This window comes from Dipteris shenzhenensis, chromosome 6 (assembly GCF_047967505.1).
Source record: "Dipteris shenzhenensis isolate YYH24624 ecotype China chromosome 6, Dip_SZ_1.0, whole genome shotgun sequence".
Taxonomy (NCBI): domain Eukaryota; kingdom Viridiplantae; phylum Streptophyta; class Polypodiopsida; order Gleicheniales; family Dipteridaceae; genus Dipteris; species Dipteris shenzhenensis.
This window is the reverse complement of record NC_141601.1, coordinates 33,716,462-33,730,443: the sequence shown is the minus strand read 5'-3', so window position 1 is coordinate 33,730,443 and position 13,982 is coordinate 33,716,462. Positions and strand designations below refer to the sequence as shown.

Below are 13,982 nucleotides of genomic sequence, written 5' to 3'. Positions count from 1 at the left end.
ACGCGGGGAACCAGCTCTTACCTCTTCTTACATCCTCGTTAGTCATGTCAGTACGTACCTTCATGAGTTCTTCCCAACCTCCTGAGTTTCAGAAAACATGAGCCTTCGACATGCACGCTTCTGTTGTTTGACACCCATTTCAATTACAAGCGCCCTCCTTACTAGCTCTTTAATTCGCATTCAGACTGACTGCTTGCAAAAGTAAACTATGGCACCTTCGCTAGGTGAACTACTCTGGAGGGTCTTACTCTGGCAAGACTTACTCTGGCAAGACTTACTGTGGCGGGACTACTTGCTTTGGGAAATACTACCAACACTTTCTAGGAGGTGGTCAGTACAACGTCACCATGAACTCCATTTACGAGTGCCCGAACATTCCTAGTTGGATCCAACCTTACCTCCCTACACCTTACATTATTAATTTCACATAACCCTATGTAAATCTCTTAGCTTAATTCTTAGGGGCGGTAGGGGGAACTAATTAAAGGGTATTTCCCATTTTTCAACATTTGGGGGGACTTACTCGTCTTCGATGTGAAAAATACGCATGCAAGAATGGAACAGCTCATGAGTCTCTTGCTTGTTTCAGAATTGTGAGCATATGAATTTATCTTTTTCTTTATGTACTCTCTGTGTGTACATAGGCATTGCACAAATTCTTGTGGGGTCCACCTTACATAAGCCAGCTATACAACGTGCATTCGAAAGGTATTTAAAAAACCCCTCTGTAACCACATTTTATCTATTTATATGCTCCTACTGTGAATTTTTAGATTAAAAATTATATCCCTTCAATAAATTTAAAATTTGAGAAGCCTATATTTTTTACGCTCCTTTTGTTTATGAGAAATTGTATTGTATAATTGAATAAAACCCTTTAATTTGTATGTCGTGGAGATGCATGCTTTACACCCATACTAGTACCTAATAGAACGTATTTTAAACTTTTGATCTTTTCAATTCCCAAAATCTCATGTATTTACTCCACCTTATCTAATTTTGTTTCCTTTGCATGCTCTAAAATTGTCACTACCTACTAGAGATTTGCGTGAAGTAACTTGAATTGAACTATGAATAAAATGGCACAAACTTATAAGAAGATAGCCCAAACTTTAACCTTATCTTGATCTAATGGGAGTTTTTATATTAAATATGATGTATGTAGTAGCATTATGTTGATTTAGTGTAAGTGTTTATATTCAATATGATGCATGCACTAGCATCATGTTGCCTATATGCCACTTTCTATATTAGGAAAAGATAGTGTTTATCATCTCATCATAAAGGCATCCAACTTAATCATGTTAAGTGCACAAAGTTATTAAGTTTATTATCACTTAATCCGTAACTTTTTCTCAATTTATTGCATGCAAGTATCTTTCAACTAGGTTGAGGTGCATGCAAAGTATTGTGACCATCGGATATGCTTTGCATGGCTGATCACGCATTATACACCGTTTTTCCCCTAGTGATATGCACATCTGCAAAAAAACACACCCTTAGGTGTGTTATCTGACCAAGTACTTATCGGATGGGTGTGCCTCTTTGAGAACATTTCAATACCACCTAGGTTGAGGGCTAGGAGAAGTGTTGTGCCCACCGGATATCCTTTGCATGATCGATCGAGCATTAAATACTATTTTCGCTCTAGTGTCATGCACATCCGTAAAAAAACACGCTGCTAGGTATGTTATCCGATCAAGCACTTATGGGATGGGCGTGCTACTTTACATGTAAGGTAATTCTACCTAGTCGAAGGTGTGTGCAAAGTATTGTGCCCATCGAATATGCTTTGCATTGTCGATCAAGCATAAAACACCGTTTTTGCCTAAGTGTCATGCACAACCATAAAAAAACACGGTCCTAGGAGTGTTTTTCAAACAAGTACTTATCGGATGGGGGCTCCACTTTGGACGCAAGTCAGTTTCAACTAGGTTGAGGTGCATGCAAAGTATTGTCACCATCGGATATGCTTTGCATGGTCGATCACGAGTTATACAACGTTTTTTCGGTAGTGATATGCACATCCGCAAAAAAACACGCCCTTAGGTATGTTCTCTGACCAAGTACTTATCGGATGGGTGTGCCTCTTTGAGAACATTTCAATACCACCTAGGTTAAGGCATAGGAAAAGTATTGTGCCCATCGGATATGCTTTGCATGGTCGATTGAGCATTAAAAAAAACACGCTGCTAGGTGTGTTATCCAATCAACTACTTATGTGATGGGAATTCCACTTTGCATGTAAGTCAATTACACCTATTTGAAGGTGTGTGCAAAGTATTGTGCCCATCGGATATGCTTGCATTGTCGATCAAGCATAAAACACCGTTTTTGCCTTAGTGTCATGCACAACCATAAAAAAACACGGTCCTAGGTGTGTTATTCCAACAAGTACTTATCGAATGGGGGCTCCACTTTGTATGCAAGTCCTTTTCAACTAGGTTGAGGTGCGTGCAAAGTATTTTCACCATCGGATATACTTTGCATGGTCGATCACGCATTATACAACGTTTTTTCGCAAAAAAAAAAGCCCTTAGGTATGTTATCTGACCAAGTACTTATGGGATGGGTGTGCCCCTTTGAGAACATTTGAATACCACCTAGGTTAAGGCATAGGAAAAGTATTGTGCCCATCGAATATCCTTTGCATGGTCAATCGAGCATTAAATACCATTTTTGCCTTAGTGTCATGCACATCTATAAAAAAACATGCTGCTAGGTGTGTTATCCGATCAAGTACTTATGCGATGGGAATGCCACTTTGCATGTAAGTCAATTCCACCTAGTTGAAGGTGTGTGCAAAGTATTGTGCCCATTGGATATGCTTTGCATTGTCGATCAAGCATAAAACACTGTTTTTGCCTTAGTGTCATGCACAACCATAAAAAAACACGATCCTAGGTGTGTTAATCAAACAAGTACTTATCGGATGGGGGCTCCACTTTGCACGCAACTCCATTTCAACTAGGTTGAGATGCATGCAAAGTATTGTCACCATCGGATATGGTTTGCATGGTTGATTACGCATTATACAATGTTTTTCCGGTACTGATATGCACATCCGCAAAAAAACACGCCCTTAGGTATGTTATCTTACCAAGTACTTATCGGATGGGTGTGCCTCTTTGAGAAAATTTCAATACCACCTAGGTTAACATGTAGTAAAAAAATTGTGCCCATCGGATATGCTTTGCATGGTCGATCGAGCATTAAATACCATTTTTGCCTTAATGTCATACGCATCCATAAAAAAACACGTTGCTAGGTGTGTTATCCGATCAAGTACTTATGCGATGGGAATGTCACTTTGCATGTAAGTCAATTCGACCTATTTGAAGGTGTGTGCAAAGTATTGTGCCCATCGGATATGCTTTGCATTGTCGCTCGGGGGGGTCACTCATCATATGTAACCCTATCACGTGAGTTCAACAGAAGGATTTTTTTATTTCTAAAATTTACAGAAATAAATATACATAAGGGACTATTTAAAATAGTTTTGGAAAAAAATTATAGATTTGTATAGAAAAGGGGTACATTTTATTAATGAATTCTTTTACAAATAAGGGACTTTAAATATAGGCCTTGAACGCACGTGATATAGAGGGTTTATACATAGTGACCCCCCCGAGCATTGTCGATGAAGCATAAAACACCGTTTTTGCCTTAGTGTCATGCACAACCATAAAAAAACATGGTCCTAGGTGTGTTATTCAAACACGTACTTATCGGATGGGGGTTCCACTTTGCACACAAGTCCGTTTCAACTAGGTTGAGGTGCGTGTAAAGTATTGTCACCATCGGATATGCTTTGCATGGTCGATCACGCATTATACAACGTTTTTCCGGTAGTGATATGCACATCTACAAAAAAACTCGGGGGGGTCACTATGTATAAACCCTGGGGGATTCAGAAGGGGAACCTTACGATATCACGTGAGTGTACACTAGGGGGGTTTTTTGCAGATGATGCATAAGCTTATACATTAGGGGTGGGGGCCCTTTTATGTTTTGGCTAATCTTAAATTTAAGTTAGGGGGGTGGGAGTGGGAGGGGGGGGGAATTAATCTTTACCCTAGATGTAGACCCAATGTAGAAATGACACACAAATACTCATTTGATAAGTCAGTCACTGGGTGTTCATGAACTATGCCCAAAACTAACACTAGGTCTCCTTCATTGATGGTGATTCTTATTGTTAATTATGGTAATCAAAGAACTAATCATGGCTAATTAAAGGGGCTAATGTTTAGAGAAAATAAGAGAACAGGCTATGGAAAAAGGTGTAAGAAATGTTCCATAGTAATGCATTCCTAGAAGCAAATTAAGCATAACATGGCCACATGAACACCACCACACCCACACCTATACCCTCTCACTCTTTCACTCTTTGATTTTGACCACAAGCTGGTTCTCCTAAGTTGTCCTTATTCTCTTTTAGCATTTGTAAATATTCACTCTATCTTTCTAGTAAACTTTGCTTTGCACACTTTGCAAAATTGCCCAATCACCCAAAGACAAAGAGACTATCTATCAGAGGATTAAATAAAAAATGGAGTAAAGGAAGGCTACATGGAGTGGGCATGGAGTCCCAATGTTGTAGATCCAAGAAATGGGTTTTAAGGGTGGTTCAAATCAAGGAACTTGAGATCCAACCTTGTAAGTCATGATATAAACAGTCTTTCATAATATAAAACAAATGTATCATTAAATCATTCTCTCTTTAATATAGGTTTACTATTTTATTCTAGTGTCTATAGTAGTGTAATATACATGTGTCTTTTCAATATTACGACTGTGTGACTACTATTTGAATAGTGAATCTCTTAATAGAACCCTTCATTCAGAATTTGTGATAGGAAGGAAGTCATGTGACCGCTATGTGTAAGTCTTGGGACAATCTATGAGAGACGATGACCCTAGAACTATCAAAGCGAAGATGTGCATTGAAGGACACCATTACAAATGCCTTAATACACTATGGATCAATGGCGGTGAACCTAATAACTAAGGAAACCATGATAGATTTGGGCTTGGAAAAGATGTTATAAAGTAATTAGGTTAGTTGTCTTGCCAACAAAAGTAGAAATTAATTGCCCTCCCAAGTATGTGTACACATGTGGCCTATCCCATGAGTGAGGGCTTTTCACACGGTTGACCATACTCTATGTTTTCTTAACCATGGTGAAATGGAGCCAATTTTATCCTGAAAAATGGAGGGGGGAAATGGGGAAGCGAGGGAAAATGGGTTTCCACTTTTGCCCTATCTTATGCCCTATACTTTTGCCCTATCTTATACTTTGGCTTCGTTCTGCCTCTGCCCCTTTGCTTCGTTCTGCCTCTGCCTTTCAAGCATTCCGCCTTTGCCTTTCAAGCGCGACATCTGCAACAAAGCACTACGTATTATCTGCCTACTTTGAAGGACAGTAGTGAAGCATTTCTTTGGCAACGTTGCTTTCCCAGATCCAGCTCGCCACTAAGTTTGGAAACATCTTGGACAACGGCATCTTTTCTATGAAAGGGTCACAGGAGTACGTGCGTAGCGCCTGCGAGGCTAGTTTGAAGAGGTTGGATGTCGATTATATCGATCTCTATTATCAGCACCGTGTTGACACAACTATCCCCATTGAGGAAACGGTTTGTTCTATCTTTCATCTCTGCTCTAAATTAGACTGTTTGGATTACAAGATTTAACATATGATGAATAGCTTTCCTATTGATCGCATCTCTTAGGATGGCACAACCGCTAGATCACAACCGCCAGATCACTTCCCTATTTCTTTGGATGCCCCAATTGCTTTTAGACTGTTCATGGGTCGAGATTCTCGTGGAGATCACAGGTGGGAGAACTGAAAAAACTGGGAAAATCAAGTACATCGGCTTGTCTAAAGCCAGTGTCGACACCATTTAGACGAGTGCATGCTGTTCATCCAATCAACTGCTGTGCAGCTCGAATGGTCTCTATGGTCACTAGCTTACCTCCTGCAGAAGATGTGATTCCAACCTGCAGGTCCAGGGAGCTTTTTGGAGTAAGCCAGGTGAGTCCTCTATGGCCACACCTCTTTCCTTAGCTGCATCACGGTTTGTGTTTAAACGTTAATTTTCGTGGATCCTCCCTATTTAAGCTGTGAAGGTATTCTAGTCCCTGCGCCACTTCCAATGCCATCCAGAGTCTCTGATTCCAGTCTAACAAACTATCGCTCTAATGGAGATGCCTTGCAAGAGTCGACAACATTGCTAAATTTTTAGTCATGAGATCAAACCGCTCCGCAGTTTTGTAAGGCTCGGAGTACATCTCACTTGTTGACCGGCCCCCAACCACATATAGATGGTTGTTCAACTTTTCCAGGCAAACTCAAAACGATCGTCTTCGATCATGCGCATTACGCCAGCGTTTTGTTTTTGCAAGTATCATAGCAGTATCATAGCAGCACTGTGATTTGATTACTCCCGTAGCGAGATTTTGCTGCTGTTCGAGTTCATACATGCACAACAAGATTTCCCTCAACTTTCTACCAACAATCTTGTTTTAAGTCACATTTTCCTGTTCCCACAGTCTGGCATTCTTCAACATTTTCCTGTTCCCACAGTCTGGCATTCTATCAATATGATTATTTTGGTGTGTACAAGCATTCCCGTGATAGTCTAAAACAATTCCTTCCACCTCAGGTGTAGAGGAGGACCCCTTGTCACCGGTAGGGTACTCCGAAGATGAATTTCCAATCATCTGGCCAGCAGCGGACACATTGACCATTGAGTTTCTCTGTGTTTCTGAGTTTTCAAACACTCTCTCAATCTCATAGTGATCAAGCATGTGAAATGTTGATATTTGTATATAATTATTTAAAAAAGCTCCATCACAGTAACATAAAGTGTAGCATACATGGCCTTTCAATCGCACCTTCCACCCCCCTAAGAAGAGACATTGTAAAACATTCAAGTCTTTTTGCCCGCCAACTCCCGTTTTCAATTATTATCTAGCATAACACCCTAATCTTTGGGAGTCTTTGATCATCGAATCCTGCCATTGATTGTTGCCCATGAGTCTGATAGAGTAGGGGACTTGCCAGAGAGCCGGAAAATCCTTTCAAAAGCATGTTAGAAGACCTTCAAATGGCCACAGCTAGCTGTATATACCACCTTGGGCATTCCCATTCTCTACACAATTAACTGGCAATGACTCCATACTCTTTTGCAATCTTTTTAGTTCAAACCAGCCAGCTTTCAGCTAGGATTTGGTGCTATTAGTGTGCTCTCAGCCTACTTGGCCTTATGTGTGGTTGACAAGGTGGGCTTGAGAATCGTACTCCTTGTCTGCACGCTTCCATAATCACATTTGTAGCTGTATATCACCATACATGTCAACAGTTTTATGTCCATTTCATGCTTCATTTTGAACATGTTAATGATGATTTTGCTGTAATTTGTTCCTCATTTCCTTTACTTTACAATAGGTTTTGCTGCTACTGCAAATAATGCATTGAGAAGGCCTATGTTTCTACTTCAACTCACATGTTTTTGGTTGGAATTTGTTTACAGGTGCTATAATTTGTTACTAGTTGCTAGAGTAGCTGTAAGTTTCAAAAGGAGATTGTTGGCTTGAAGCAGCTTTGATTCTTCCATACTTTGCTCCAGGTTTTATGTCCATTTCATCCTTCATTTTGAACATGTTAATGATGGTTTTGCTGTAATTTTCTCCTCATTTTCTTTACTTTACAACAGGTTTTTTTGTCCATTTGAGATTATCTTGTTGGGCACCTTTTTTGTTATCTAGCCCTTTTATAGGAGCATGGAGAGGCATGATATTGTGATTGTGTTAGATGAGGGTGTGGCTGAAAATCATGTGTTGGGATATGTTCATCTTAAAACCGGTGGTACCTACAAGGACTTGAGAGAAGAGATCATCCTTGATAATCTCATCATAGATGAGTTTATATTTTTGGGAGGATCTAGGAAAATTCCAATAGGGGCCAAGCAAGAGGAGAGATGGATAGTTGATGTTGCAGAAGTAACCATCCAATTGAAAATGGAATATGATACACAAGGCAAACGCCAAAAAGTGGACTCAGTTGGAGATAGCAATAAAATGCAGCCAAAGTGTACAGTGTCTCCAGATTTATGTATGCATGATCTTGCTCAAGGGTGTGAGAGGTACAATATGGTGGATGATTCGACTACGTGTGGTAGTGTTTCTAAGAATCGATTGAAGAGTCACCTTGCAACACCATCTGAGGTCAAAAAATGGCAGAGGGAGATTAAGATAGCCAAAGAAAAGTTAAGAGCAAAAGGCTGACATGATAGATTTGAGCTCATGTCAAAGGACAAGGATGGTAAAGCATTGTTTCAGATTTGGTGTGAGGAGTGTGATTGCTCTTATGGTCAAGGGGGTCCTGACACTTTGTATAATTACACACACTCACACATCAACTCAACATCCCATATGAGGATTATTGGGTTATGTGAGCAAGAGAGCCATAGAAAAGACAGCCTTGGTTCATTGGATGACATTATGGAATTAGGAAAAGAAAAAGTAAATGAAGCAATGTTGGAGGTTTCAACCTTTGCAAGTGAGAGTAATGTGGTGTTTCAACTAGTAACAGAGACTATTGGAGATTATAGCACTCTATCAAAAGTCTATATAAGCTGCATGCTAGATAACAAGTGGATACCACTATTTCCAAAGACAGGATCTCTGCGACAATGCATGATTGAGCATATGAAATCCAAGCTACATATCACAAAGGCTAGTGGCATTGATTCTAGTAATCAAGTGAAGAGGGCTGGTGGTCGCCCATCCAAGGTGACAATTATAGATAAGAAGCAAAGAGATCTAAGTGGTTTTTTCAAGAAATGTTCTGCTAAATGTAAAACTCACATGGTCTAGCTGTGTTTTCCATCAGCTTTGTATTTTCCAAGTGAACATTTTTTCTTATGCTCTATTGTAATGTTTTCTTATAGATAATGACACCTTGCAAACTGCTAATGCATCACGAAAGCCATCAGGTATTTCTCATATGATTCTATTTTCAATCATTATTTCTGATTTCTTATAGAGATGTTAGGTGTAGCTAGTCATATGGCTTTTGGCTCTCTCTCCATTAGGCAAATTTTCAAGCTTCTATTTTCAATCACTATTTCTGTTTTTTTATAGAGATGTTAGGTGTAACTAGTCATATGGCTTTTGGCTCTCTCTCCATCAAGTCTATTGGGAACTTAACAGATTCCTCCTTTGCTCACAGAGAGTAGCTTGCTTGCAACCTTGTGTTGGGGTTTTTGGCAAGGGTCATATAACTATGATGGGAATGTGGTTGACTTGAAGCCCTTTTTGGATGATAGTAAGGGAGGTGGCAAATGGCACAATGAGCCAGCAACTAAGGCAACAATTATGATGGGGACAACAGAGTTCATTGAAATTAATGCACTTTCCGTCATAAGGATTGCAAGCGGATATGTTTGGAGGGAACATACTTTGATAATTTGCAATGTGGTGCATGTGCTACTATTCCTAAAGAACGAGACTTTCGCATGCGAGTGTATCGACAAATTCGATCTTCAGACACTCGTGGATCAAGAGACATAGGAGGTGGTAGACGGTTAGATTATTTGACTCATTTAGAGTTATTGAGAGTAGCAAAAACAAAGTCCACAATGGTTCATGTATTGAAGAAGGAGATAGCATTCACAAGAACTGAAGTTGTTGCATTGAGCATGAAGGTTAGAAGTCTTCGGGAGAGCACTATGGAAGCCATGGTGAGGAAAGGTGTTAGAAAATTTTGTCAAGATATAATCAATGCTCATGAGCTAGGTCTATTTGAGGGAAAGAAGGCATTGTGGAACTTCTTTGTTGACATTTCACAAAACATTTCAAGAATAGGTCAAGGGAAGAGATATTCCAATACAACAAAGGAATTATTTGAGATTGTCAAGATATGGGGAGGGACAAGGTTGCATAATTTCTTATCACTTAACCTTGGAGGTCCACACATGTCCACCACAATGAGGTCCACAAGAAAAGCACTTTTCTTTCGAACTGGTTTACAAGAGGATATATTTCAACATGCAAGAGAAGTTTACACTTGTCACATGATGAAGAAAGGTATACCCTCGGGTAGTGTGCCAGTTCTTCTAGCTGAGGATGAAACAGTTGTGAAAAGAATGGTGAGATGGGTGGCACGTGATGATAATTTGTTTGGCTTTTGTGGTAAAAAGCTGGAACACACTTGCATTCCAGACTTTGTCGTGCAAGTTGGTGATGGTCAAGATGGATATCTTAGAGTTGTGGATGCTTTTCAACATAATGTGATTGCTCATTATGCAAGGGTATTGATAGTGAATCCTCTTCTTGAATGCTTGCCAAAGCTAGTTATATTGGTGCAATTGACATGTAATAGGTTTGATTCCATGTTTGTCAGAGAATAGTGGGAGAGCATTCAGCTTTCTTGGAACATTTTTCTAAGGGACGTGGTAGGTCCATTGATAGGACATGCTTCAGATGGGGATAGTAGGCGCAGAAAGTTGATGTTGCAAGATTACTCTTCTTGTCAAGGTCCCAGGTTGTGCATTCCTTGGAAGGTTTGACCCTTTACAGCACACATCACATTTGATGGGAGTATCAGTGGTTTGCATGATCAAGACTATATCCATAATGGAAAGAAACTTATCAATCCTTTGGATAGTGCATCTAGGAGGTTGGTACTTGGTAGAGAGCTTGTGACTTTGAATGATGTAGCAATTGTATATCAATTATTCAAGGTTGATGAACATGGCTTGCAAGAAGGGGATATTGAGAGGAAGGATAGACAAAATTGGAGAGCTACACAAAGGATTGCTGCAAAGAAAGTACAAAAGTGTTTGAAGTTATTACAAGAAGGCTATGGTGCTCACCAAGAGTGGACATTGGGCACACATATGTACTTATCAATAGTAGCATCTTACATTGATATTTTCTTATCACCTACCTTAGACTTGTATGGTCGTGTGAAAGCTGCAAGAAAGGTGTCTTTCTTTTTCAGGTATGTAGAAGTTGCTACCATTGCTATTAGTGATATATGAATAAAGGATTTTGAACATATTTCCAAGGTTTATGTGGCTAATACTCATGGTTCTTTCTATATGTAGGATTTGGCGAATGTGGATCACTAAACATGATGCATACACCCTAAAGCAAAACTTTATCAGTAGCATTCATTGACATTCAATTGTCATGTCACTTTGTGGTTCTCTTGATAAAGACCTTTAGGGAAAAGCATCCTCACTTGCACGTACCCCTTTCTTGCACGGGATCGGATGCATGTGAGAATTTTTTCAGCAAGGTGGGTGGAATGGTTCGGAATGAAAGATGCTATGATGGCTTTGATTTGCTGAGTAATACAGGAGCACTTAATAGAATAGCAGAGTTTCAAGCAGGTTCAATTCTTAAATTTCTAGCAGCTCATTCTAAACAAGAAAATATATGGGCTACTTTGGAAAAGGAGAATGACACTCCTTTGGCCAACCTGGGAGACTATGCTTGTGTGAGTAGTGGCAACCATATGGTATCTGCATTAAAAGAGGGATTATTAGAAGCAAAGGCCATAAGTGAGACACTTGGTATGCACGATGAAACTTTTTGGAATGACTCATGGGAGGAGGGAGATCTCTTAGAACTCTTCAACCCTAATCTTGAATATGTGGATGAAGATGAATCATTGGATGATGTTCTAGTTATAGATGAAGATAATCACTTTGATAGTGGTGTTCGAGGTGATTTGGATGAGGAAATTACTAGTGAAAGTGAGCTTCGTCATGTGATTGATTGTTTAATTGATGAGGAGGAGAAGGTGGCTAGTGAAATATCGCCATTTGTTGAAGTGGATGGGAAAGCCATTTCTAAAAGCACACTTGTCAGCCAATTGAATGGAAATCCCACACTATCTAAAGATAGATTAACAAGGGTGAAAAGTGGAGTGTATTTTTCTTTGGAGAAGAAGGCAATGATTCATACAGGAACCTATCTTGGTTTAGGAACTGATTGTGCAGTATTGTTTGAAAGCACATCAATAAATGCAAACAAAAAGACACGAGGAAAAGGAAAAGCTGGGAATACTAGTAAGGGTGCTATAAACGGCATGTGGTACCTTGGAACGGTGGTAAGCATGAGGAGAAAGGTTGGAAATTGTCTAAAAGAGACAAGAGGCCCCTTTGATCTATTGGATAGGCCTTTGAATGTTCAAATTCATTTGTCATGGTATCAACAAGCAAAGGAACTAGGACCTACACATATGACCTTGTTGACAACCAATATGTGGATTTGGAATCTATAATAGCCTTGGCCAATCTCAACTATGATCGACAAACAAAGAAATACCATCTTGATGAGAATGACTACAAACTTTTCAATGAATATGTTCAGGGCAGAAAAGGTACATTTTCTATTTTTTGAATATTTGTAAAGTTTATCCATTTTGAAGTCGTCCCTTCCCTTCCCTCCTTCCTAGTCCATTTGCAGCCCTACTGCTCCAATCTCTAATGTAGATGAAGGTAACATATGTTTTTGTTAATGTGCTTTCAATCCTTCTTATCACATAGGGATCCTAGGTTTGCAGCATGTAACTTGACAGGGAGCTTATGTTTGTTTTGCAGGATAAATTTGTTGGCAAGCTATGTGGCATGATGCAGCATTTATGAGAAGATGCCCATAGATGTGTCAATGCTAAACTTATGGATTATAGACATGGATTTTAGACATGGATTGTTCGGGTGTTACTCTTGTTTAATTTTTAGTTTTTCTAGTAAACATTCAAGATGCATTTTATGTTTTCTACTCTATCAAATTTTGGTTTAGATTCATGGATTGTTCAGGTGTTACTCTTGTGTAACTTCATATTTGCTGCTATTAAACATCCAAGATGCTTTTCAGCTTTCTCATTCTAGTGTTTGTTTTTTAAGGGAGAAGAAACTTGTTTATGTTAGTGTGTAATCATTCTTATACGCTATATATTGGGTATACTACAGCTTTCTAGCTTGTCTGCCCCAATAACAGTGAATCTAGTTGTTGTCTACACTATTCTGAGCAAGTTTTGAGACTGTTGCCAATTATGGGAAAGGATTTGGAGCTGTTTACCTCTGTATTTGGCAATACAACATTCAAATTAGTTCATGTTTTGCAAGTACAGGTCTGCATTGGAAGTTCAGTGAGGTTTGTGCATTGTTTAGCCAAGCATTGGCTAGTGGGTTAATGTGATTTTGTTGGTGCAATACCATTCACAGCATGTGAATCAGTGGGCAGTTTATGCATACATCTAAGATGGTTCAGAATCAAAATTTGAATCTAAATTCGGGAGATGTGTTTGAAGTTTTGGCCTATTAAACATCCAAGATGCTTTTCAGCTTTCTCATTCTAGTGTTTGTTTTTTAAGGGAGAAGAAACTTGTTTATGTTAGTGTGTAATCATTCTTATATGCTATATATTGGGTCTACTACAGCTTTCTAGCTTGTCTGCCCCAATAACAGTGAATGTAGTTGCTATCTACACTATTCTGAGCAGGTTTTGAGACTGTTGCCAATTATGGGAAAGGATTTGGAGCTGTTTACCTCTGTATTTGGTAATACAACATTCAAATTAGTTCATGTTTTGCAAGTACAGGTCTGCATTGGAAGTTTAGTGAGGTTTGTGCATTGTTTAGCCAAGCATTGGCTAGTGGGTTAATGTGATTTTGTTGGTGCAATACCATTCACAGCATGTGAATCAGTGGGCAGTTTATGCATACATCTAAGATGGTTTAGAATCAAAATCTGAATCTAAATTCGGGAGACGTGTTTGAAGTTTTGGCCTATTAAACATCCAAGATGCTTTTCAGCTTTCTCATTCTAGTGTTTGTTTTTTAAGGGAGAAGAAACTTGTTTATGTTAGTGTGTAATCATTCTTATACGCTATATATTGGGTCTACTATAGCTTTCTAGCTTGTCCGCCCCAATAACAGTGAATGTAGTTGCTGTCTACA

The 13,982-nt window shown here is 39.2% G+C and overlaps 1 protein-coding gene across 1 annotated transcript; it reads left to right on the top strand.

The window, feature by feature from the left end:
* The first annotated feature begins 8,440 nt into the window (after window positions 1-8,440).
* On the top strand, window positions 8,441-12,688 carry LOC147901085 (uncharacterized). Its single transcript, XM_087375503.1, has 3 exons — window positions 8,441-8,864; window positions 8,959-9,003; window positions 12,622-12,688. The coding sequence occupies exons 1-3, from the start codon at window positions 8,441-8,443 to the stop codon at window positions 12,624-12,626; spliced, it is 474 nt and encodes a 157-aa protein (XP_087231629.1). The 3' UTR covers window positions 12,627-12,688.
* Window positions 12,689-13,982: the final 1,294 nt, after the last annotated feature.